The sequence below is a fragment of the Pygocentrus nattereri genome, chromosome 3 (genome assembly GCF_015220715.1).
Source record: "Pygocentrus nattereri isolate fPygNat1 chromosome 3, fPygNat1.pri, whole genome shotgun sequence".
Classification (NCBI taxonomy): Eukaryota; Metazoa; Chordata; class Actinopteri; order Characiformes; family Serrasalmidae; genus Pygocentrus; species Pygocentrus nattereri.
In genome coordinates, this window is record NC_051213.1 from 15,797,576 (window position 1) to 15,821,843 (window position 24,268).

At 38.8% G+C, this 24,268-nt stretch overlaps 1 protein-coding gene across 2 annotated transcripts; it reads right to left on the bottom strand.

Moving 5' to 3' along the window:
* Nucleotides 1–4,635: 4,635 nt before the first annotated feature.
* Nucleotides 4,636–22,920, bottom strand: LOC108436550 (gonadotropin-releasing hormone II receptor-like). Of its 2 annotated transcripts, none has more exons than XM_037537341.1 (4): nt 22,520–22,920; nt 13,872–14,409; nt 6,677–6,878; nt 4,636–6,418 (listed from the first exon to the last, which is right to left on the bottom strand). In XM_037537341.1, the coding sequence occupies exons 2-4, from the start codon at nt 14,397–14,399 to the stop codon at nt 6,021–6,023; spliced, it is 1,128 nt and encodes a 375-aa protein (XP_037393238.1). In that variant the 5' UTR covers nt 14,400–14,409; nt 22,520–22,920; the 3' UTR covers nt 4,636–6,020. The 2 variants fall into 2 exon arrangements, with proteins under 2 accessions (XP_037393238.1, XP_017568580.1); XM_017713091.2 differs by having other exon boundaries at nt 13,872–14,413; nt 22,520–22,918.
* Between the last annotated feature and the right edge of the window lie 1,348 nt (nt 22,921–24,268).

The following is a 24,268-nucleotide window of genomic DNA, read 5'->3' on the forward strand; positions in this document are numbered from 1 at the left end:
TTCTTCCACAGAGGCTTAAGATATCAGTGATTGTGTGTCTTGATGGCTCTAACCCACCACACTACTGTCTCATCATTTACTGTTGGAACAAAACCTCATATCTCCATTTTTGTTTTTTGTTTTTTTGAAAATGCCAGCTGTGTTAAAAAACCCTGTTACATCTCCTGTTCTAAATATACCATCACTGTTGAAACAAAACCTTGTCTCTGTAGTTGCACTGTTTTCCATATTTTTACCTGCCAGCTGCTGTTTACACAGCATTAATGTTTCATAATTAATGTACCAATACAAATAGCCTAAAATCACGTATTAAGAAGGTTTTTCAGATTCAGATTCAGATTCCTTTATTGGTCCCAGGGGGAAATTGCCTTATGTTGCAAAGTTACTAGATGTCTAGGCTATGACCTATATATAAATACAGTTGTATGCAGACATTTGAACGCCCCTGATCAAATTTTCACTGCAGAGAACACACTTAAAGGCTGTATTGTAACCAAAAAAAATGGTTTTAGCCTTTCAGTTGAAACAAAGGGCATTTTCAAAAAAGCACTTTGCAAAGGCAGGACCATTTTTGAGTAGTTCTCATTTTGTAGATTAACTCAGTTTTTCTCTTTTATCTTTAAAATGTACACACACACACACACACACACACGTATGCTGTAAATCATGTATTACTCTCATCAATGTGTTTCATGCAGAACAGTTAAAAAAAGTTTAGTCAGCTAGTTATATTATCTAAATGCAAGTACTAATTACATTAATAGTTTATTTTGAAGTGCCCCACACTCCCAGAAGACGTGAACATGCTTGTTTATAAGCCTGTATAAGGTCAACATATGTTGATCATTAAACAAAGGCCAGGAGAGCTATTTGTGATTTATGTGACCATAGTGTCCACTGACTTAGAATTACACTGCTGCAGCATGAATCTGAACATGCAGCAGGTTTGGAAATCTGGGATTTGTGTGTGAAATGCACCTTGGAAAGTATCTTCTTGTTCATGTCCATGTAAATTTATTGATTTGCCATCACAAAGAAAAGATAATACATAATTATAAATAATACATAGATACATTTAAATGATCCTAACACTGAACAGTTGTGAATCATGGCATGAAAATCGACTTTTGCAAAGACGAAGCAAACAAATGCAGCTTTCTAATCTCCAGTTTGGGTCAGCGAAACTACTGAAGGCCAAGTTCTGTCTCTCCAGACAGCCTCGGAGTCAACCTCCACCCAGTGGCACCTTCACTTTCCACAAAGTGTAGAAAAAATGCACCTCTATCTTTCCTTAATGACACACAAAACAGTCAAAGGCTTTCATCATTGACTAAATAGACCATAGTTCAAATCTCAAAAATGGCAATTGAGTTTCAAAGATCACAAATTTCACTTTTCACAATGCAAAATTTGCAAGGGAGTTTCATTTGCATACAGCGTGGTTCATAAATAGCGCTAGTTCATAAATACCTCAATAGTTTAGTTCCACAGTGATTCTGAATTATTCATTCTGAAAGAGCCTTATTAGCCTAAAGATCCCACAGCCAGAAATAGGACTCTGATTATGCACAGAATATATTTCATAGAAAAATCAAAACAATGTTAATTCTTCCACTTCTGTAAAGATGTTGAAATGGAGGAAGAGGTCAAGTGATAATACAGCACAGCAGATGCGCTCAGAAATGTCAGATTCTCTTCAAAACATAAACATCCTGACCATGCCATCCACAAACCCCATCAGCTCATGGACATGAGATGTTGCCATGGTAGCTGGCAAGACACTGGGGACCTTCTTATGGAGGCAGGGCTGTCCCGATGCATGTTCTGCAGTGTGTGCGAGTGCACAGGAGAGAGAGCCACAGTACTGCGGTAGTATCTCCGCATTACTCCTACAACCATATACTGAAAGAGGTCCACATATGTCAGCATATACATTACATACAGTCATATCAGTTGCATGTATTAGCTCAGTGTGTGATTAAATCTGGCCTCATGTAAAAGAGAAACATCCGATTGAGACCGTGAATGATTTGGATGAACTTATTCAGTGTTTTCCCCACTGGAATATATAGCTTACCACTAACTGTAAACAACACAGAGCTGGCATGAGTCTACATCTACATGTGTTGTTTGTATTATGTACAGCAGGTGATGTTGTTTATCTAATTTGCATGCTTCATTACCAAGTCTGGAGGCGTTCGCTGTAGAGAGCTGTACTGCAGATCGTCCTTCCCAGAAAAAAAGCAGAAGGTAAAGGGCTTTTCTAATGCGGGAGATTTCACTGCAGTCTGAGTCTGATGTTTGAATCCGCCCCTTCACTTTTATATGGAGATGATGTCATCCTCTCGGTGGTCACTTTAATTAAGTGATCATTTCTTATCTCATCCACACACATGCTTATTTGTCCACTGTTTTGTCTAAAGAATGACTCTGTGGACACAGCTTTCTCACACTAAATCATTTAGTTCTCAATCATAAATGCTTGTTAACTGTCACGATTGGCCCCTCCCAATCCTGTCCATGTGCTTTGTGTTTTGAACTTCCACATACTTTTGTGTTTTTCCATCCAAGTCCTGCCCCCTTGTTTTCTGACTCCGCACCTGATTGCTGTGTTTCAACCTGTGTCCTGTTATCCCTTGTTAGCCCTCGTGTATATAAGCCCCGTGTTTGCCCTGGTCTGTGTTGGTCATTGTTTGATGTATGTGCTGTTTGTATTGTTTGAAGTGTTTTAGTCTTGTTTGAGGTTCTGTGTTCATTATTGTCTGTCCCACGATCTCTCCATGTTGGCTATATGAACCTGGACTTTTTCAACTATGACCCTGGATTTGCCCAAAATAAATCTTGCTTTACTCAGCACATGTGTCCACATCATCGCTCCACGTTACATTAACCCTTTTAAGCTTTGATAACAGGAGTGAGAAGCAGACCACAGAGAAACGTCTGGTGGACGGTGTTTGCACATTCAAATAGAACATTAATTATAATGAACAGAAAGTGCAGTAATGGACAGGATGTCAGAAACAGTGCTACTAAATTACACCAGCAACTTTGTGAATTCCACTTTTCACATCATTTATTTTATTACTACTGGTTACTAATTGATGTGCCAGGCATAGTGTCTATCAATTGACAGTATTAATGTAACTGTAAATGTGCCAGAGTTGGCACAAATTGCTAATTTTCACCTGCTTTCCCTTTAGAGACATAAAAGATGCCCTCTATTAAAACCTCTACTGACTGTCACACAGACGTATCAATTCATCCAGAAACCAAACTCATAGTGCTCCACAGTTTTTCAGGCTATTCTCTATCTGCTGCATCTGGAACCTGTGGTCGATTACCACTGACAATTATTTTGACGTGTTTCCCTGTACCTAGTTAAAGAAGCAAATTACTGTTGACTTGAAATACACTTGTAATAGGATTCAGTGGGCAGACTCTGAAACTTCTGGCCATTGGCTTCTACTAGAAGTGCATTTTGAGCGAATCTGTTTTCTATTCTTTTCTAAGTACAGGAGAATTATTGGTCATGATAATCTATTGTATACTACAGATGTTGCCGACAGAAATTAGTTGATTGGTACATGATATGTATTAATTTAGAGAAACTTACTGAGTCAGAATTGTTCACAGTGGTGAGAGAAACCAGTATCTGAAGTGTCTAATGCCTCTAAAAGCTATATCACAAAAAGTTATTACATTAAATGAATGAATGAATGAATGAATGAATGTCAATAATCTTATCTAATGGCCAAGACATGCTTTATGACAGCTTTGACATATGATTTTTGCCTAAAACTTAATCTCATCACAATGTGCTTTTCTGAGCATATCATGAATGTCACCAGTACTTAAAGAACAAAGGTCAACTGCATTTTCTTATGACAAAGAGAGAATAATCAAGCCTTTTGAAGTGGAATTAGTGTAGCACAGTAGGTGTAATGTTAAATAAAAATAATTGGTGCTCTAAAACAAATTAAAAACAAAAGTTTTTCATTGTATTTTTAAAGGGGAATTCCACACATTTTTCTGTATTTTTCAATTATTTTTGTCATTGCAATTTGTCATTCAGAGTGGTTTGATGTAAAATGGTCCATTGTAGAGAGTTACAGATTAGATTTCTTTACAGTGGTGGTGATAGGAATCAGGGGTCACCATGTTTACAACATAAATATAGACATTTTATTTGCTAACCAAAACCACCAGTGGAAATAGTGGGGGGAAAAAATGTTTTCCTTAGGGACTACTTTGCAAAATACCGCTCTGTTTGTAACCCCCCCTACCATTAATGAATAAAAATAAACAGATTAACAACATTTTAGGCCAAAACCTTGTCACCAAACAATGCATCAGACATTAGGCAGCTTATTCATACCAGATGATGTAGTACCTATCAGCACCACTGTGAACAATTCCAAAGTTTTTCCAGAATGGAGCATTACAGAGGAAAGCACACTGAAAGGATTTACTTATATCTTAAAAATTTAATTATGTGATGGCATCATTCACCTTTAAATGTAGCACAATTTCTCTCTGTCATTTAATTATATGGAAATTTTGAAAACTGATAGGAATTTCAAGCATCCATGCAAAAGTTTATAGGAGCAAGGAATGAAACACTGGACTGCTGACAGGTCAGTGAACATTAAAGGTTTATTAATCTAGTACAAGTCAATCCCCACAAAACCATAAATAGCTAAACTTGAGAATGGGCTACACTACATGTGTCCAATTCTTCTGTCTCAGACTGGACAGACGCTACAGTCCGCTCTGTTGAATAACATGTGCTTGGTGCTGTTGGGCAGTGTGCAGGCCAGCTGATAAGGCAGACAGTAAAACTCAGAGCATTTGAAAGGTCTGCAGCACTGGGCTTGAAGTTGATTAGACTGTTGTGCTAACACATTTCACCCACCTGACACTCTGCTCACTAAAAGGCAGCAACAATTTTACTGATGCAAGTTTTCAGTTTCTCTTGAAGCTTTTACAAGGTGATTTATGCTGCTTTATTTTAGGGTCAGTTTTTGGCTGAGAAAATCATTTTCAGTCCAGAACTTTGCAATGCCTGTGTCTGTGAGAGCATCCCCATGAGGTATGAATATTAATGATTAGTGCTGATCAAAATTCAGCTGCCCCCTTTACAGATCACTATGTTTGCACATTCATTGGGATTAACATTCAGAGTTGTTTCTGCTTCTGCAGGAGAAGAACACAACACAACTGTACTCTTGGCACACTCTTACAGAACACAATCTACAACATTCAAAAAGTGCAGGGACGTACAGTAAAGGCAGGGTGTGAGAAAGTGTTATTGAATTACACTGGTCACAGTATGCGGGCTGCATATACACATATATCTACATTGATCCAGAAGCCAGGCATACTGAACTCGTGGTGCACATAATACGCGAACTAGTGGTTCTTTGAAGACCATGCAGTTAATCTAGACTTGCACAAAATATCTGGTTTCATTCCGTGCTAAGCTATTTTCAATGCCGCGCTGTATGAAATCAGATTCTTTCCAAATTGTCAAATGTGCTAATGCCCATAGCCTGTAGGCAGAGTGCAGCACTGGCTTTAAACACCCTTGATCCCTGTTAATCAGTCACTGTGGACTCTGTGCACACTGCGCAAGGTTATTAAACTGCAGAGACTGTGGCTGCTCATCTGAGCACACTGGAATCACTCCTGCGGGTCAGGCAAGTGAGCAGTGACCTTCAGGTTTGAAAACATGAATGGAGGCTCAATTGATTCATGCAGTAAAGACCACTCTGCAAGAGCAAGGTATTCCTAAAGATCTGTTGCTGTGAATGCAACACTAATTTATCAAATAACAGCATTACAGTGTTTAAAGGGTGGTCACTACATCTCTGAAAAGACGTGTGACCTCAATCGTTAGAAACATGTGCACTGCTTCCTTCCCATGGACCCTCAGTGCACTTCACCATCAGGTTCTGTGTTTGCACTTCTGCTTGATACTATGTATAATGCTTCAGGAGACAACCCTGTCCATATTTATCTCTTTACCCCTCTGCCCCTTTAACACTGGGTGGGTCAGACTCCTGCTCTCCGCTGTGAGGTCCCTGCTGGGCGGACAGTCGTTCCACAGAGCGAGGTGAGTCTCCTGACTTGCGGCAGCCCCAATAGCGTGCCAGATCAGCACGGAAGGAGGGCGTATATAGGCCGTAAATGACCGGGTCACAGCAGGTGTTCAGGTTGCCAAAAATAAAGAGCAGGTGGTGGACGTACTCGGGAGTGACCTTCAGCATCTCTGGTTGAAACCAGTACCAGATGCCCAACAGGTAATATGGGGTCCAGCACACTATAAATGACATGACGATGATGATGGTCATCTTCAGCGTCTTCATACGTGCTTTGGGGATCATATCAGTTCGGCTGCGCCGGAGACACGACTCTCCGGCTGCACAGAGGACACAGAAAACCCCACTCTAGATCACAAACTTTTCGAGGTAACATGAACAGCAACAGCTTCTTATTACTTATGGGCTGGCTAAACAGCTGCAGGCTCAAATGGCTGTCATAAACTATATGTCTAAAAGAATCCTGGGTCATCAAGAAAGTTACTTGAAAATAATTAGCTGCATGGTATGCTGAGACCTAATGAATGAATGCTATCCACTGTGTTCAAGAAGCAGCAGATAAGGTGTGCTGTGGCTACCTTTATTTTTGTGCTCCTGTCGGTTGATCTCGATGAGGATGTGAGTGTAACAGAAGCTCATGGCCAACAGCGGGATGACGTACAGAGTAACAAAGTGGAACATGTTGTAGACGGTCTCCTGCCATCTTTCATGGAAACTGCCATGGGTCACACACTGAGTGAAGTCGAAGTGGTCTGCTTTGATTGTTCTGAAGATAAACAGCTGCAGGAGGGTAAGAGAGAAAACTCTGAAAAGTGCTGAAAGTTCTAATTGCACAGCTTCAGAAGTAATTATGAAAATTAAAACTTTATGTATAGCAGTAAAGTATTAACAAATGGCAAGCTTTTTGCAAAATACAATTATAGATATTCATTAAAAAAAGCTGAGAATGTGATTGAATGTGGAGAGCCATCCTGTGTGTGGGTGTTGTTTTAAACCTCTCCATTTGTCTTCTTTGCATTCGCAAATTTAATTAATAGCCAGGACTTTTAATGCTGCTGGCACGCTGCCTCATAAGCTTTCACTCACTCCTACTCATTCCATCTGATTCTGTCTATAGTGCCTTAGACAACTGCTCAGCTCCAGACACGTTTTTTTCACATAAATGACTGTCACAATCAAAGATTTTGATCACTCTGACACTTTCTCACTTCAGACCCAAAACAATAATTAAAAAAAACATTAAAAGAAAAATACAGTAATGTCAAATATTCATATTCTTCCCCATTGTATTTGGTTGAACTCTCACAGCTACTGCAGACAGTAATCTTTCAGTGTAAATGAATTAAGGTTGTTGATGTGATGTTAGCATTGTTTATCGCTCTGTGAAATTGCTAAAGCGTAGCTTGCTTACATTGGGACAGACAGTGGACAGCATCTTTAAGGTCTCTACAGATGCTTGATACAACACAAATTTTAAGACACTCCTCTGGCAGTGTGTGTCACTGTTATGCAAAAAGACAAGCTTCCTCCTCAGTTTGAGCTTTTAGGGAGAAAGCATCGTTTTTTTATCCACGAGTACTCTGTACTGTACGTCATTCACCTTCCCATCCATCCTGACCAGACTGCGCATCCCTCCTGCTCAAAAACATGCCCATAATCATCTTGATGTGTGGAACACTAGATTTAAACCATCATATTTTACAGTGGGGATGGTGAAACTTGTCTTATGTGGAGTCATAAATGTATGCCAAACATTTCACTTATTAAGCAGGTAATTAAAATACAACCCCAATTCCAATGAAATAGGAACGTTGTGTAAAACATAAATAAAAACAGAATACGATGATTTGCAAATCCTTTTCAACCTACATTCAATTGAATACGCTGCAAAGACAAGATATTTAATGTTAATGTTAATGTTCAAACGGATAAACTTTATTGTTTTTTGCAAATATTCACTCATTTTGAATTTGATGCCTGCAACACGCTCCAAAGAAGTTGGGACAGGGGCATGTTTACCACTGTGTTACTTCAACTTTCCTTTTAACAACACACAATAAGCGTTTGGGAACTGAGGACACTAATTATTGAAGCTTTGTAGGTGGAATTATTTCCCATTCTTGCTTGATGTACAACTTCCATTGCTGAACAGTCCGGGGTCTCCGTTGTATTTTGCGCTTCATAATGCACCACACATTTTCAATGGGAGACAGGTCTGGACTGCAGGCAGACCAGTCTAGTACCCGCACTCTTTTACTATGAAGCCACGCTGTTGTAACACGTGCATAATGTGGCTTGGCATTGTCTTGCTGAAATAAGCAGGGACATCCCTGAAAAAGACGTTGCTTGGATGGCAGCATATGTTGCTCTAAAACCTGGATGTACCTTTCAGCATTAACGGTGCCTTCACAGATATGCAACTTACCCATGCCATGGGCACTAACACACCCCCATACCATCAGAGATGCTGACTTTTGAACTTTGCGCTAATAACAATCCAGACAGTCCTTTTCCTCTTTGGCCCAGAGGACATGACGTCCATGATTTCCAAAATCAATTTGAAATGTGGACTCGTCAGACCACAGGACACGTTTCCACTTTGCGTCAGTCCATCTCAGATGAGCTCGGCCCAGAGAAGCCGGCGGTGTTTCTGGGTGTTGTTGATATATGGCTTTCGCTTTGCATGGCAGAGTTTTAACTTGCACTTGTAGATGGAGCGACGAACTGTGTTCACTGACAGTGGTTTTCTGAAGTGTTCCTGAGCCCATGTGGTAATATCCGTTACAGAATGATGCCGGTTTTTAATGCAGTGCCGCCTGAGGGATCGAAGGTCACGGGCATCCAACCGTTCGGTTTCTGCCTTGCCGCTTACTTCCAGAGATTTCTCCAGATTCTCTGAATCTTTTGATGATATTATGGACTGTAGATGATGAAATCCCTAAATTCCTTGCAATTGCACATTGAGAAACGTTGTTCTTAAACTGTTGGACTATTTGCTCATGCAGTTGTTCACAAAGTGGTGAACCTCGCCCCATCCTTGCTTGTGAACGACTGAGCCTTTCAGGGATGCTCCCTTTATACCCAATCATGACACTCACCTGTTTCCAATTAACCTGTTCACCTGTGGAATGTTCCAAACAGGTGTTTTTTGAGCATTCTTCAACTTTCCCAGTCTTTTGTTGCCCCTGTCCCAACTTCTTTGGAACGTGTTGCAGACATCAAATTCAAAATGAGTGAATATTTGCAAAAAACAATAAAGTTTATCCGTTTGAACACTAAATATCTTGTCTTTGTAGTGTATTCAATTGAATACAGGTTGAAAAGGATTTGCAAATCATCGTATTCTGATTTTATTTGTTTTACACAACGCACCAACTTCATTTGAATTGGGGTTGTAAATCTGAAGACATATTCTTTGAGACACATCATCAGTCTTGTGAGAGCAACAAAAGCTCTACTTTCTGATTGGTGCTGTAAGACCTGGCAGCGAGTATTTTTTGTTTATTTGTTGAGCTTGAGTTGTGCCTGTCTTAATTTAATAGCTAGGTAGAAAGATAACTAATAACTTTAGGCTTGTAATTTAATTGTTGCATACAATGCACAAAAGACAGGTGCCTCTCTATATATAATATACATTTTTCAGTATTTTGTATATCCACCCTTTCCCTCTGTTACAGCTTCTATTTGTGTTGGAAGACTTACTTTCAGTTTTTCATAGAAGTCTGCAAGGATATTTTTTCACACTCTCAGTTTCAGTCTAGAGGTTAGTTGTGTTTTCTGCATCTCATGATCCAACTAATCCCAAACACATTCAGCAATGCTGAGGTCTGGACTGGGTAGCCAGTTCATTATTCTGTGAACATCAGCAGCTTTTAGTTTTCGGTCTATTTCTATTTCTCAGTAACTTGATGGTTACATATCCTTTTAGATCTATAGTACCAAGTTGTCTTCTGTCACGACTGGCCCCTCCAAGTCCTGTCCATGTGCTCATGTTATGTTTCAGTCTTCCATGTGCATCTGTTTACATGTCCTGTGCTTCTTTGTTTGGGTTCCTTCCTAGATCGGCCCCTATGTTTTCTGACTCCGCCCCGATTGTTCCCACCTGTTTTCCACCTGTGTTCTGTTATCCCTCGTTATCCCTGTTTGTATTTAAGCCCTGTGTTTTCCTGAGTTTCTTGTTGGTCTTTTGTTTGATATGATTCATGTTTGATGTTTGAATTGTTTGTAAGCCTGTTCTGACGTGCGGTTTGTATAGTTTGGATTTGTTTGTATTTCATCATGTCTGTCCCTCAATCTATCCGTGCTGGCTATATGAACCTGGACTGTCATGACCACGGCCCTGGATTTGCCCTTAATAAAAGTCACTTATCTCAGCGTATGCGTCAGCCTACTCGCTCCCCACCGTCACACTTCTCACAGTTGAAGGATGGAGAAAAATATCTGTTAAAAGATTTAAAATCTCCAAAATAAAAGCTAAGTATTGGCTATCTAATGGTGATGGTTATTAGACATCCAATTTTCTATATATCTTATTTTATACATATTAACTGTTTTGGAAATGCTTATTTTTCATTTATTTTCCTTTGACTTTCTCTTCCTTAGGTAAGTGAATTATCTTAAAACAAATCTCTTCAATTCTCAGTGTCTTGTGAAACATACATTTGTTTCTATACATGTGTAATTAATGGCTGTTTTCACTGGAAATTAAATAAATGAAGGATGCTCTCTGACTTTTGCAGTATGATATGTGCATTTTAATAAGATGTCTTCTATTTTGTAGATGGAAAAAAAATCTGCTTTATTATGTTTTACAATCTTCTTCTTCTTCTTCTTCTTCTTCTTCTTCTTCTTCTTCTTCTTCTTCTTCTTCTTCTTAGTAGTAGTAGTAGTAGTAGTAGTAGTAGTAGTAGAGGTAATATTATGATGTATAATCTATGTTATTATATATCTCCCTATATTTTGGGAGATGAATACTTTTTCAGGGCACTATATTTTCTTTCTCTGGCTCAGACAGAACCTCTCTCTCACTTCAGAGCCATTGTGAGTGAGTCAGGCTCAGGCATACTACTGTGAGTCCATATGCTTTGGTGCACTTGTATACACCCTTCATTGGCCCATCTTCTGCTGCATCACCCCCTCCCCTGCCTCCACGTGTCCTTCTGCAGTGAGTGAATATTAGATTAGGAAGAAAGCACCCGAGGCACTAGAGGTGTCCTGTCCAATCACAGCTCATCTACAGGTGTGCATATAAAGCTGTCAGCAAAGCTTGGTGGCTCCCCTGCTATAAATAACACTCTTTACTTTCCTATAATTCATAAATCTCATGTGAAGTGGTGGCACATTTTAGTCCCTACATGACATTCTAACACACAAACATACATGCACCACACATGCATGCACACTGCTGTCCTATAATTATTTAACAATACTTTTATTTCCTGCTCTGTCCTTATTCTTTGTTATCCAGACACACACTAATTATTATATTGTGGATGCTACATGTGTCTTTTATTGGGTGGAGGAGTTTATGATGAGCGATATGCTGTCTGCTTTTTTAAATAGCCTTTTAATGCATAGGAATTATCCATTACGCAGTTGTCAGAATTCAATGTCATGAGCTATCACCCCTTCATATGAAATTGTTATAATTAGTTCTTCTATCACTATTTGCCTTAAGTGATTGCATGCTGAAAAAAGGTGCCACAAAGGTTTGGTCAAGAAATGTCATAGAAGAAGCACGTTTGGTTCCTTAAAGAGCCATGTTTGTTAAAGAGTGTGAAGAAGTTTTGAAAGGTTTAAGCCTTTTTACAGCAGCCCTACAATGCAAATGCCAGCTCAAAGGCCCCACACTTGAAATATGCAACATTTTTTCTATATTTATTTATGAATGTATTTTGATGGAAATGTGTGTGATTTACAAAACCAGAAAAGATGGATTTTCATCTTAGTAGGTCAGCAAGAAACTCAACATTCAGAAAAGTGTGATTTTTTTTACTGTGTTACTTATTTTTCCTGAAGAAAACTGCAGTTGTAGTATCCACTGTATTTCAACACGGTTATCTTTGTGGAGAGAAGTGAATTGTTTTTTTCAGCAGAAAGTTCCAAGTGTTCCCCTTTCACTCTTCATTGCTCTCTAACAGCTCAATATAGTCATTCAACATTTCGCATACAGAGAGATAAAAGTATAATCATGGCATGGGGATCAAGTTTATTTAAGTATTGCTTATATAAATTAAAGTTATCTTAAAGTCCATTTCTTGTCCACCAATAACCACTAAGGGGGCTGCAAAGAGAGACTTTATTTTAAAGCTTCTATAGTTTATAATTATTTCTATTTAGATTTATGAGTTATTAAGAGTTACATTCATACTTCTTATTTATAAAAATGGCTCTCCAAAGAATCATCCACTTCCAAGATTTCTTAGGGGACCAACTGTGGTTCTTCTGAGGCATCACACAAAGAAACCTTTTTGGCACTTATTTTTAAGAGTATCTGAAGTTAAACCTGAGTGATTTTAGCTATTGACACATATCTCAAAGAGATATCTGTTCAAGGTCTGTTGTTTCTATTGAGTGAAATCATTTGAGCTGAATGATTGTGCTTTTGTTTCTAGATCTATACAGAGGATTAGCTCCTCAGTTCTAGGGGAGTTTGTGGCATGCTTTAAAACAGGAGTCCTGTTTGGTGAGGTTCCCCTCAAACTCACCTGATTCAGCTCAGTGGCTAATTGCCGAGTTTGTTAGATGTGTTGAGATGGAAATCAGCAAACTGTGATCAGCAAAAAGGTATTTGAATTCTCACTTGATAGAGCACCCACCAGTAAAGCCCTTTTGCATGTGCAAAGTGATGAATATGTAAATGAAATCAGTGTCAGTGTATACAATGATTAATGTATGTGCAATATTTACAATTCCCTCTCATTTAAAGAACCCTTCCTCAGTACATGTAAGGAACAAAATCAAGCCTAAATTACCTCTTAGGGATCTTATGATGTTGATAGGTACTTGAGCAGCACTAGACCAGGGTATGTTTACAAGAAGAAAGGGGAAATGAGATATGATATGATCCCTAAGTCACAATTCAGTCTGCATCTCAATGGTTTGTGACTTCATTCTATTTTTATATTGACCTCATGATGTTAGGAGATTCTAGTCTGTTAAGCCTAAGTCACCTATAGCAAGAAACAGCATATGTAACAGCAGCATCAAATGCATGGACTTTTTCAGACTTCATTAATATTCATATATTCAGTCCTCAGCATTCTCTGTTAAAAGGGATCTTAAAAGGATTGTGTTGTAGAAGCATAATAAAGACACAGTTATCTGAATTCATTAGAGCTTCCTGGAATACAGCCCATGATGAAAGAATATGATGGTTAAAGGTTTATGGACTCCATGCTACCACAATATCTTTATATTTATTTATTAAGACATTTATCCTTTGCAGAAATAAACTATTTAAGAAGGAACAGGGGAAATAAAGCATGCAACTGGTAAAAAAATTTAGCTGCTGTTTTCAGGCTCTTTAAAATTGCAATACATGCAGTTTTAGAAGATATCCATGATACAAATTATGGAGAAACTTATCACAATAATGATAACATATTAATAAAGGAATTAATTTCTTATTGCCACATTAACCACCACTACACTTTTAAAGGTTTCCAAATGGTTCTTTAGAGAACCATCCATTGAAAGGCTCTTTAGGGAAACAAAAAAGTGGTCCTTCTATGGCATCACTTTTAATAGTCTAATTTAATGTGTCTTACCCACCTGGGGAGAAGCAAGCAGCAGGCTGAGGCTCCAGGCCAGCACCAGCATCCTTCTGTTGCGGCGATGTGCATTGAGCGAGTCAAGAGGGTGCAGGATGGCATGGTGTCTGTCCAGGCTTATCACCACTAGGATGAAGGCCGACGCCTGCATGGCAAACAGCTTGAGGAAGCTGAGTAACTTGCATAGGCCATCACCGCCATACCACTGCACCGTCACATTCCACACCATGTCCAGTGGCATCACGATGAACGTCATCATCAGATCAGCTGCTACCAGGCTTATGATGAGTGGCCGCAGGTGTGAGGCCAGGCGCCGGCCCCGCCCCCGTGACACGCTGATGAGCAGAGCCAGGTTACTGACTGCCGCAAAGAGGAAGAGCACCAATGTGGTGGCCACACGGAACTGGGCCGCCCGCGTGAAGGTGGGTGCCTCCCACTCGTCCAGGGGAGGGAAGAGGGAGGTGTTTGAGACATCCTGAGGAGAGGCATCTGGCTGAGGGGACAACAGGAGAGATCTGTTCCTCGACATCCAGCCCACACTATCTGAAGAAGATATAGCAGTACATCACGTATTTAGATAGCAGTGCATTAGGTATTTATTTTCTGTAAATCATTGTTTTTTAAGGGGCACAGTGCAATAGCAATAGAAAATAGATGCCTTCCGCCCGATGGAAGCTGGGATAGGCTCCAGCACCCCCCTGCCCCTTGCAAACCAGAAGGAGAAGTGGTTTAGAAGATGTGTGTATGTGTGAGTATAACAGCAATAGAAAATAGAAAGCCAAAAGTCTTACCCCTCTTTCCCCCCCCTCATTTTCTGCCCCAATACATATGATTGGATTAAACAAAATCAAACAAGTAAATAAAAACATTGCTGTGGCTGCTTAAACAAGAATATGTTTAGTTGTCACGGACTCTCTCTTTACATCTGTAGCCACTCCCTGATTGAAAGCTTGTAAAGTGGAAATTAACTTTTTTTTAAAAAGTTGTTTACATTATGACTAATGAGAGTTTACAGCTTTTTTCTGACATTTGACACATTTGACATATTTTTAATGGTGCCAACTTTACTGCCTATTAAGAGTGTACATATCATACATATCATATGCATCACCAGTGCCACATTTAAAACTGTTAATCAATTATGCTCTGATGGACTCTTGGCATCATTGAGATTGAATCTTGCAATCTTTCGACACTTGGATCAAACATTAAACAGTGTTGACACTTTAAGCTGCTTCAAAACATACAGTTAATCACTGGTCCAGAACAGTGTGTCCCCACACTGGTCCTGAGGAACCCCATGCTCTGCACATTTTAGTGTTTTCCCTGTGCCAAGCACACCTGATTCAACTAGTTCGCTAATTAACAAGATCTTCATGACCGCAAAATTAGCAATCCAGGGGTGGAGGACATCTCTAGGTCCTGGTAAGTATCAGTAAGTTCAGAATAGTATATTGAAATTTAAAATGCTCAATGATACACCACTTGAGCTCGTTTGTGGAAACCATGAAACATAAAAAAATATAAAATATCGATATTTCAGTTCTGAGAAGCCAAAAATATTGATATAAGGCAGCTCAAATTTTTGTATTGCTTAGGTACTGTTTTATTAGATCACTATTGTGCATGAGGACAGGCTACTCTGAATCTTATTTTCTTAAATATAATTTGTATTTTTTTTAGCCAAATCAATCTGTCAATTTTATAATTTGAGCTTCCTTAGAATTCTAGAATTAAAACATAGTTGGGAGCGAGAAGGTGGACGCAAGTGCTGAGGTAAGCAACGTTTATTGAGGGCAAATCCAGGGTCATAGTCTAGACAGTCCAGGTTCAAACATCCAACACAGAGAACTGGAGGGACAGACATGATGAAATGAACACTGAATCAAACACCAAACACCACGAGAATATAAAATATCCAACAATTCAGACAGTTCAGACAATTCAAACAATTCAGACAAAGACCAGTCAAGACAAAGGGCAAAGACAGGGCTTAAATAGAACAGGGCCAATGAGGGATCACAAGACACAGGTGGAAACACAGGTGGGAGCAATCAGGGGTGGAGTCACTAAACAAGGGGGCTGGACTACAAAACCAAAACAAAGAACACGCGGGCTAAACCAAAACACAACATGAACACATGGACAGGACTGGGAGGGGCCAATCAAGACACATAGAATATGGAACTGAATCTTAATATCAGAAAATCTAAAATCACATCAGCCCTAAAAATATGTATATCAATACATTGCTATGCATATAAAACAATGGACCCTCCTCTTTCTCACCTCACCCTGAAAAAGCTCCTCTGAATGCATTTATTAACTGGTGAGACTGGTTGAGACTGAGATTATGTCTGGAACTAAACCAGCTCTCCAGGATATTAGTTGGTAGTACTATCATTTATACAATGGAACAAAACTAAACACACTATACATTCACCGCATAATCAATATGCAAAAGAGGAGGGAGAAGATACTGAGAAAAGCTGGATACTTACTGAGAGACAGCATCATCACTCTGAATTATTAGCTCTAATTTATTTATCACCGCCAAACGGAGCCAAAGCCTCAATGAAGGCATCAAAGGCTGTATGCATCATCTACAAATCTCTAGACTAAACTTTTCCAGACAGTAATTACTGAGAGGCTGTATCTCACTGTCATTAATCTGAGCCTACATCTCACTCTGAAATACTCCCATTTATCTGCAGAGAGGAGGGGGAGGGCACTGGAAGCGGGCTGTAATATCATTCCTGCTAAAGTGGAGCCACATTTGGGAATTCTCAACATCTACAGAGGAGAAATGTGACTCACCAAAGCAGAGAAAGTGAGGGATTAGCTAATCTTTCTATTAGTTTGAGCAAAAGTACATTGCACTGATATTGTATTGGAGGTAACCTTATCCTCAGGAGATGCATTTCTAAAATTAGCAGTTTCCAAAAGTGAGTTTCATAAAAGTGAATGTCATGATATGGATTGACATCACTGTTTACAAAAAAAAACATGCTGCTGAGCTCAAGATCAGCAAGATAGATAAACAGAGCTTACAATATCATAGGTTTATGTATGTGAGTGCTCCACATTAAATGTATTAACATATCATACTGTCAACTAGAGAAACAACTTGATCATTGGCAGATATCATTTTCTTTCAAAATTAGCCATTTAAAATGAGCCATTTATAAAAAGCACTTAAAGGGACACTCCTCTCAAAATGAACAATTTAACCAGTGCTACCTCTGTTGGAAACATGTCTACTCACCTCTTTCAGTGGTACCACTGTAGTCCTTGAGTGAGCTTTTTCTGTTTAACAGCTAGAAAAACCCCTTCAGATGATGCATCATGAAAGTGTGAGGAACTTTCAAAAAATTACAATAGCTCTGGGGTGGATTCAGGTGGACTGTTTGAAATGTTTTTCTCTACTAGCTAGAGAACTCAGAAGAAAGCCAAATAACTAATATTACTGCTAGGAAGCTGAATAACACATCTGCAGATATTACCATATTCATCTTAGTTGTAATGGGGGTATTTCCATCAGTCACATGACATATTTGGGCAACCCATGCTGGATACTATAGTGAGAAAATGCTGATGCACAAAAAGGTACAAATTTGTGAATTCTTTCAAGCCAATGAGACTACAGAATGCAATGCACATTACATAAAATGTTAGTTTTAGGCTAGAACGCACCTTTAAAATGGCCAAAAACATAAATATTAGTACAACAGACTAAAGAAGTTGTAATTCTAGTATAATACCAGCTGTTGTTTGTCATTTGTTAACATAGTTATATGTGGGTACTGTTGATACTGTTGTTACTGTCATCTGCCTTACTTTGTATTATATTTTGTTGCACTACAAGAAATTCTTTGATATCTGGCTAGACTTGTTATCAGAAGGGGTGGAAGGGATTTGTTTTTCTATTGCTGGTCCCGGATCCTCTGTGAGTTTCAGCTGGACCGTTTTGTGAAACAGAAATACCACTGAACATTAATATCAGCTGAATTATAATAAATAAAAATGTGTTTCCATAAACGTCTACTAAGACACCACCGAGTGTCTGTTTGAACTGTCTATGAGCTCTAACTTCAGTAAACTGGTAATGCACTTCATTTGCATAGAAAATATTTGCATGCTGTTAATGCTGCTGGGACAATTATGTCATGCAGATGGTCTATCCAGTGACTGGGGTGTGTAATGCCAGCGAAGGATCAAGACTTGAGTGGGGATGAGTGCTACTGACATCTACACTTAGAAAAGGCTTTAGCACAGTTGAGGGCACACATTTTGTCCCATTTTTGCTGTCTTGAGAATATCATGCTATCGTCTATCCACTGTCTGTCTTATGACAGGAACATAGGACCTGATGTCAAGCCCTTTGTAAGAAAAATCTCTTTATCTGAACTTCCTTTTCCAAAATGGCTTTTGAATACAAGCTATTCATTTTTCAGGAGATATTCCTGAGGAGATTTTAAATGGGAGAATCCACTGCAGAAAGTGAAGAAAGTGAAAAATCAGGAGTTTCCAACACCAAGAGAAGCTCAACACCATGGATCACAAAGCTATCATGAAACTGTTACTGAAAAAGAAAAACATCTGCAAATCAAGCAAAAATGCTGCTGGTGTTCTTAGAAAACCTCAGAGACTAAACCAATGACTAAAACTGAAGTTTGGAGGTGTGGAAAAATATATCTATATAAATTTAGTTGAAAAACTGAAAGTCTCTCTACTGATGGTATATTTAGTTGTTGAGGCTTCTGTGTAATTTTCTTTTAAATACATGTTTTTCAACATTAGGGAAAAAGCAAACAAGTAACTGGAAAAGCTAGAACCAAAAATAAGTGACTGGAAATGAAATAAATAAAAGTCTCTGACTTTGTACCGTTTGTACAGTACTGTAAAACCTGAAAAAAACAGCAGAACTTTTACAGTCTAATGGTTTGAAACATTGTCTTGCTTCTTTGAAGTATATAAAGTCTTATTGAACTACGTTTTATAGCTTTCAGGCCTGTAAAAAATGGCATTGTTTTGTTTCAGTTGTGCAGTGGCCTACACAGTTGTCTAGTTTAATTAGTTTACAATTGACTGCAAAATCAATAAACCCAGCACAAGAAAATGTTTTTAATAATGATAATCTGTTTTGACCAATCAGAAAAGGTAGAGATTCACTTACTTGAATTCACTGTTGAAATTTACTGAAATGATTGTAAAATGAATATTGCTTAATGGTAGTATGTATTGAGTGTGCCATGCTAATAGGATAGGCAAAGGTATATGATTTGGTGTACACAATGCATTATTATGAAGATGGTAATTAAAAAGCATCAGAGTTTGAATGTTAGAATCAATTAAAACAGATTTCTATAAAATGTAATAACATGCTTAATTTTTGGCCAAATGGTGGACTGGTGGATTGCATAAATTGTCTGTATACCTTCAGCCATATTTGTTTATTCAGTGTATATTTAAAAATAATTTTGGTAATAATAATTGATTGAAATTGATTCAAAAGCTGATGAAATCTCAGATTTGATGTAAAATGAAATTGTTTCCTAAAAATTTGTAGGTGCAACAATAGATCTACTAGGTCCAGTGGTAATGCACTTACTTTTAATGTAATATAAAAGCAGAATTCTTCCACTGGTTGTTACGCACCGCATTTAAACATTTTACTTATTGGACCTTCAAGGTTAATAAGGACAACCGCTGTTGTGCAGGAGCCCATCTACAGAAATGAACACGTTTTAATTAGCTCCGCTCTGCTGCTAGAATGCCCTGTTAGACCTACTCTCTATTTAATTAGACAGCTTTATGTAGAGTCACTTACAAGAAACCCTATGCAGGAGAACACCACATGGTGGGCCTGACTAATGTTTGAATGCCAGAGGCAACTTGTGTCAATGTGTAATGGAGATAAAACCTGTAGACTGTTTAGTAGTTCTAGTGCATTTCCTGTGTTCTGAGCTATATGGGCCTCTCTCATGCTCTCTCTCTGTCTAACCCCCGCCCCCACACCCCCCCCCCCCTCTGTCATGTGCTGCATACTCACCTGAGGCAGGCCGTCACACAGCCTGATGAAGAGCTGATAGCAATGACCGTGCAACACAAAGCCTGTCCTGATGCTCTTTGTGTCCTCCCCCTCAGAGTCTGGCCTGCACTGTGCCTTTCGCATTGCATGCTGAAAGGCCAGGCTGAACAGAGCTGAAGGCTGTATAGTTAAGAACAGTGTTGTGTCCCTGAACACTACTGTCTAAACAACAATTCAAGACCCTGTCTTCCACTTTGCCTGCTCTAAACCAGCTGGGTGCCTTTAAGGCTTCACAATGAGTAACGAGGGAGTTTGCATGCTGAGAAGTGATTTTAAGTTAAACTCCTTATCTGATATATAAAACAACTGGACACCCACTAAGACCACGCCAAACATAATACATTGGGCAATTACAGTATGAACCCATGAGGAGCTTCTGTGCCCTAAGCCTGAGGAATTTAATTCAGTTATAGTGCAATGTTCTTTTGTTGGCTTGCAATGTGATTTAAAGAGCCAAAGAGAACAGAGCTCTCTGTCACAATAGTTATGCAATGACACATTGTAGGTGATTATTTTACACCTATCTAAGAAGAACAGTCATTTTAAAAAGTGATTATAAATTAATTTAGCTATGTAGGACCCATCATAGAAAGGTTTGCTTTAAAAAAGATAATAACGGAGAATATATTTGCTCTGAAGTATGTTAAATAAAGTCCAATTAAAGTCCTATAACTCTCACCAGTCCCATCAAAGTATCAGTCCTGTTAAAGACCTGTTTCAGTAAATGGTTTGGACTGATTATTAAGACGCAGGAGTTTCAAAAAATGATAAAAAGATACAGAGAAAAATGGGACTCCTAACAACCATGCACAGCCTGGTAGACCAAACCTGTCCCTATCAAATGAACACTGCTTAAAGCTTTCATCTTTGAGTGAAAAATCAAGCTCTACTCTTGCTTCAGATCTGAAAAAATCCACAGGTGTTTCTGTCTATCTTTCCACTCTGAGAAGAAAACTCAGCATTATGAGTCTGAAATGATGTGTTGCTGTCAAGAAGCCATTACAAAGAACAATAAACAGACAAAAAGAAGAAAGACCACTCCAGTCCAGACCTCATCACTGAATGTGAGATTACTTGGATAACAAGGGATTACTTGAATAACAACAACTTATGGAAAAATATATCTGCAGATTTATTGACACTGAAAGTTGACTTAGGAAAAGTGTGGGAAAGTGTGCATAAATACTGAAAAATGTGATGGTGTTTTCTGTTAAATATGTATCTATCTATCTACAGTATCTATCTATGTATCTATTTATCTATCTATTCATTTCTTACCTATAACCTACCTATGCATGGTTATCTAAAATCTAAATTGTCAGTGAAGAAGTTTAAGGTACTGCTTCACATTCAAGGAGTGTATGGAGATCATGCTGCACATCAATGAAAGCAAAGCTCACCACCGATGACCAGTCACAACCCAGACTTCAACATGACCCAGGCCTAATGACTTTGCCTCCCACCTCCCACCTTCAAAATTCCTGAGCTTTAAATTCCACCTTTAATTAAAGCACCATACTCTGATGCAAGCAAGAATGTTTCACTCGTGGCTCCGAGCTTAAGCACAACAGGAGTGAGGGTCTATTTTCAGTAAGCCGTCTGCTGCAGAGCTTATGCCTGTGAGGGGTACAGCTAAAAATGTTATGTGGCTTCTCACTAGTCTGTCTCACTTGTTTCTTCCTGGGCTACTTGACTAATTTGTCGATTTAAAATTTTCTCCTAAATTAACCTTTTGGAAGAAAATTGCAATTATACCATTACACCTGGACACATGGACTGATCAGACAGATCATGACAAAAGTTTGAACTGCACTGGCTGGCCGGCCTGTGAACAACCCCTTTAGGTTTCAAGTAGCTACTTTCAGTCAAGAACGGCTGAAATGTGAGGTCAGCTATCCCTACTGAAAAGGACCATTATAAACCATTCGGATTAAAACCTAACGGTTTTGCCTTTTGATGGTAATTGGCTTAATGGTTTACTATACTGACCACTATTTTCCTGTAGAACACCTTTAGATCCCATTAGTAAAGCATTTCGAATCAGCCAGTGGTCACCTGTTAAATCATTAGGTTTACATTGTGATGTCAACCCATAAAAAAGCCAAAACACATTACAAAACCATCAGGAGCCAACAGAAACAATTAATGGTTTCTGTGGGCTTTTTTAGCAGGGATCATGAACTTCAACCCAGTCTCCTCATAGATTCGTACAGCTGTGATACTTCATTTGTCAGCAGTGAATTCTGAAATGAGCACCTAAAAAGTTGATTAGGACCACTTGCAGTTTTACATATTGACCAGTAAAGAGCACCAGAGACAGAAACCTCTCATCTCCAAAATCACAACAGAAGGAGGAAAAAACATACTTTACTTTTAATGTAAGTTTCTTTTGGTCCATTCCTCATGAAATTTAAACACAGTGTAAAGGGCAACAGGCATTTCAAAAACAGGGTTTTGTTCAGACAATAGCCATATTTGATTTACTTTGAGTGGATTGAGTTTCTGCTAAATAAGCAGAACTCCAGCACTCGCTCTTAGCCGGAAAGGGAAAATCTTACCTCACGCAGCGTTGAATTCACCTTCAGAGAAGCGCGCCGATCATCCTGAACTACATCTAGTTTCTTCCTCTTCACTCCTACAGTCCCGTCCTGTTCTGTCGCTTGTCCATCCTAAAAGCTCCTCTTCATCATCATCGGAGGGAACTTGGTGAGGATCTCAAATCCAAGTCCAAAACCCGAAGGCGGTGAGTGTTGGCTGGAGTGGCTGCAGATGATCTGCTGTGATCTGAGTGCTGATTTTCAGATGGTCGAGCAGGCGCAGCAGCAGCAGGGCGGAGCTGAGCTTCAGCAGCAGCTCTCATTCTCTCAGCTCTTCTGTAAAGAATCAGAAGCAGAGCTGCGACACCGGGGAGGCAGAGGCGAGACACACACGTGGAGAGCGAACTGACCGCATTCGCTTTAGTGACGTTAGGAGTAGCGTAATACACGCACACTCCAGCGGTGGATTTATTGCTGCTATAGCACGATCAGCTATAAGTTCATAGCAGGATAGGTCGTCATCAAACCTGAACGCTGTTATCTAAGCTCTGTAATCCACTATTAAAATACATAGCGTCCAAAATCTAATCCATTCTGTACACTGGGCTCATCAGGATACAGCAAGATGAAATTCCACATTTCTCAGTAATAAAACGCTCACAGGAGACCGTGGAGAGCTGGAACAGCCCCCATTTCACCGTTCAGACATAGCTACACGGGTGGAGTGGAGCTGTCCAATGCAAAGAAGCAAACTGCTAAGAGGAAAATGCCAAAATATAACAGGTTTAAACAACTTAGAACTTAAAACAAAGATGGTTATTCAAGGGTTCTTTAGGTAAGGCAATTGTACTGTATAGAGAACCAACTGCATGCTAAAAGCATTCCTGGCATGGTAAAATTGTTGTTGGAGAATGTGTTGCACATGGTTCTATATAGAACCTTTTTAAAAATGGTTACGGTATCAAGCTTTTCAAAAAGATTCTATGTAGAACCTTATACAACACATTCACCATCTGAAGAACCATTTCACCATGCAAAGAACCATTTAAGCATGCAAACATTTCTTTGATCATTGTAGTTCTGTATTGAACCACTGTCTTTGGTAAAGAAGCCTTGAAAAACCATCATCTTCTTTAACAGTGTGGTTATTTGCAACTATAGAGACCATTTACAATAAATGTAAGAATTATTAAATAACTGAGGTGGTATGTTAGTGTTAAGCAATGTTATAACAGATCCAGCTGTAAGTCATAAACCCTGTTTAGCTAAAGGTTTGGGGCCTCCTGGTCAAATTGCATGTTTTGTTGACATGTTTCTGCAAATTTTAGTGCACAATTTCCATTTGTTTGCTGAGTTAAACATATCAGAAAAAAATAAAACAAAAAGTATAAAATGTGCCATAACTTTTGCACATGCCACATTTTAGGTTTTATTTTTTCCAATGTGTTAACTCCAGTAGATTAACTGTAATTGTGCATTAAAATGTGCATTACAACATTACATTTGACCAGGGATGCCCAAACGTTTCCTTACAACATTTAGTTAAGTGTGAGATTAATTCATCCTCTGCTTAAATATCCTGAAAAACATGAATGAATGTAACTGACAAACCGCATTTAAAGGCCTTTAGTTTTTACTGAAAGCAACAAAATCTGCCAATATAAAACAGGTTTGTCTGAAAGTTGTTATTGTGTAATGAAGAAATAATAAAATAAATTAATAATAATAATAATAATAATAATAATAATAATAATAATAAGTATGGTGACT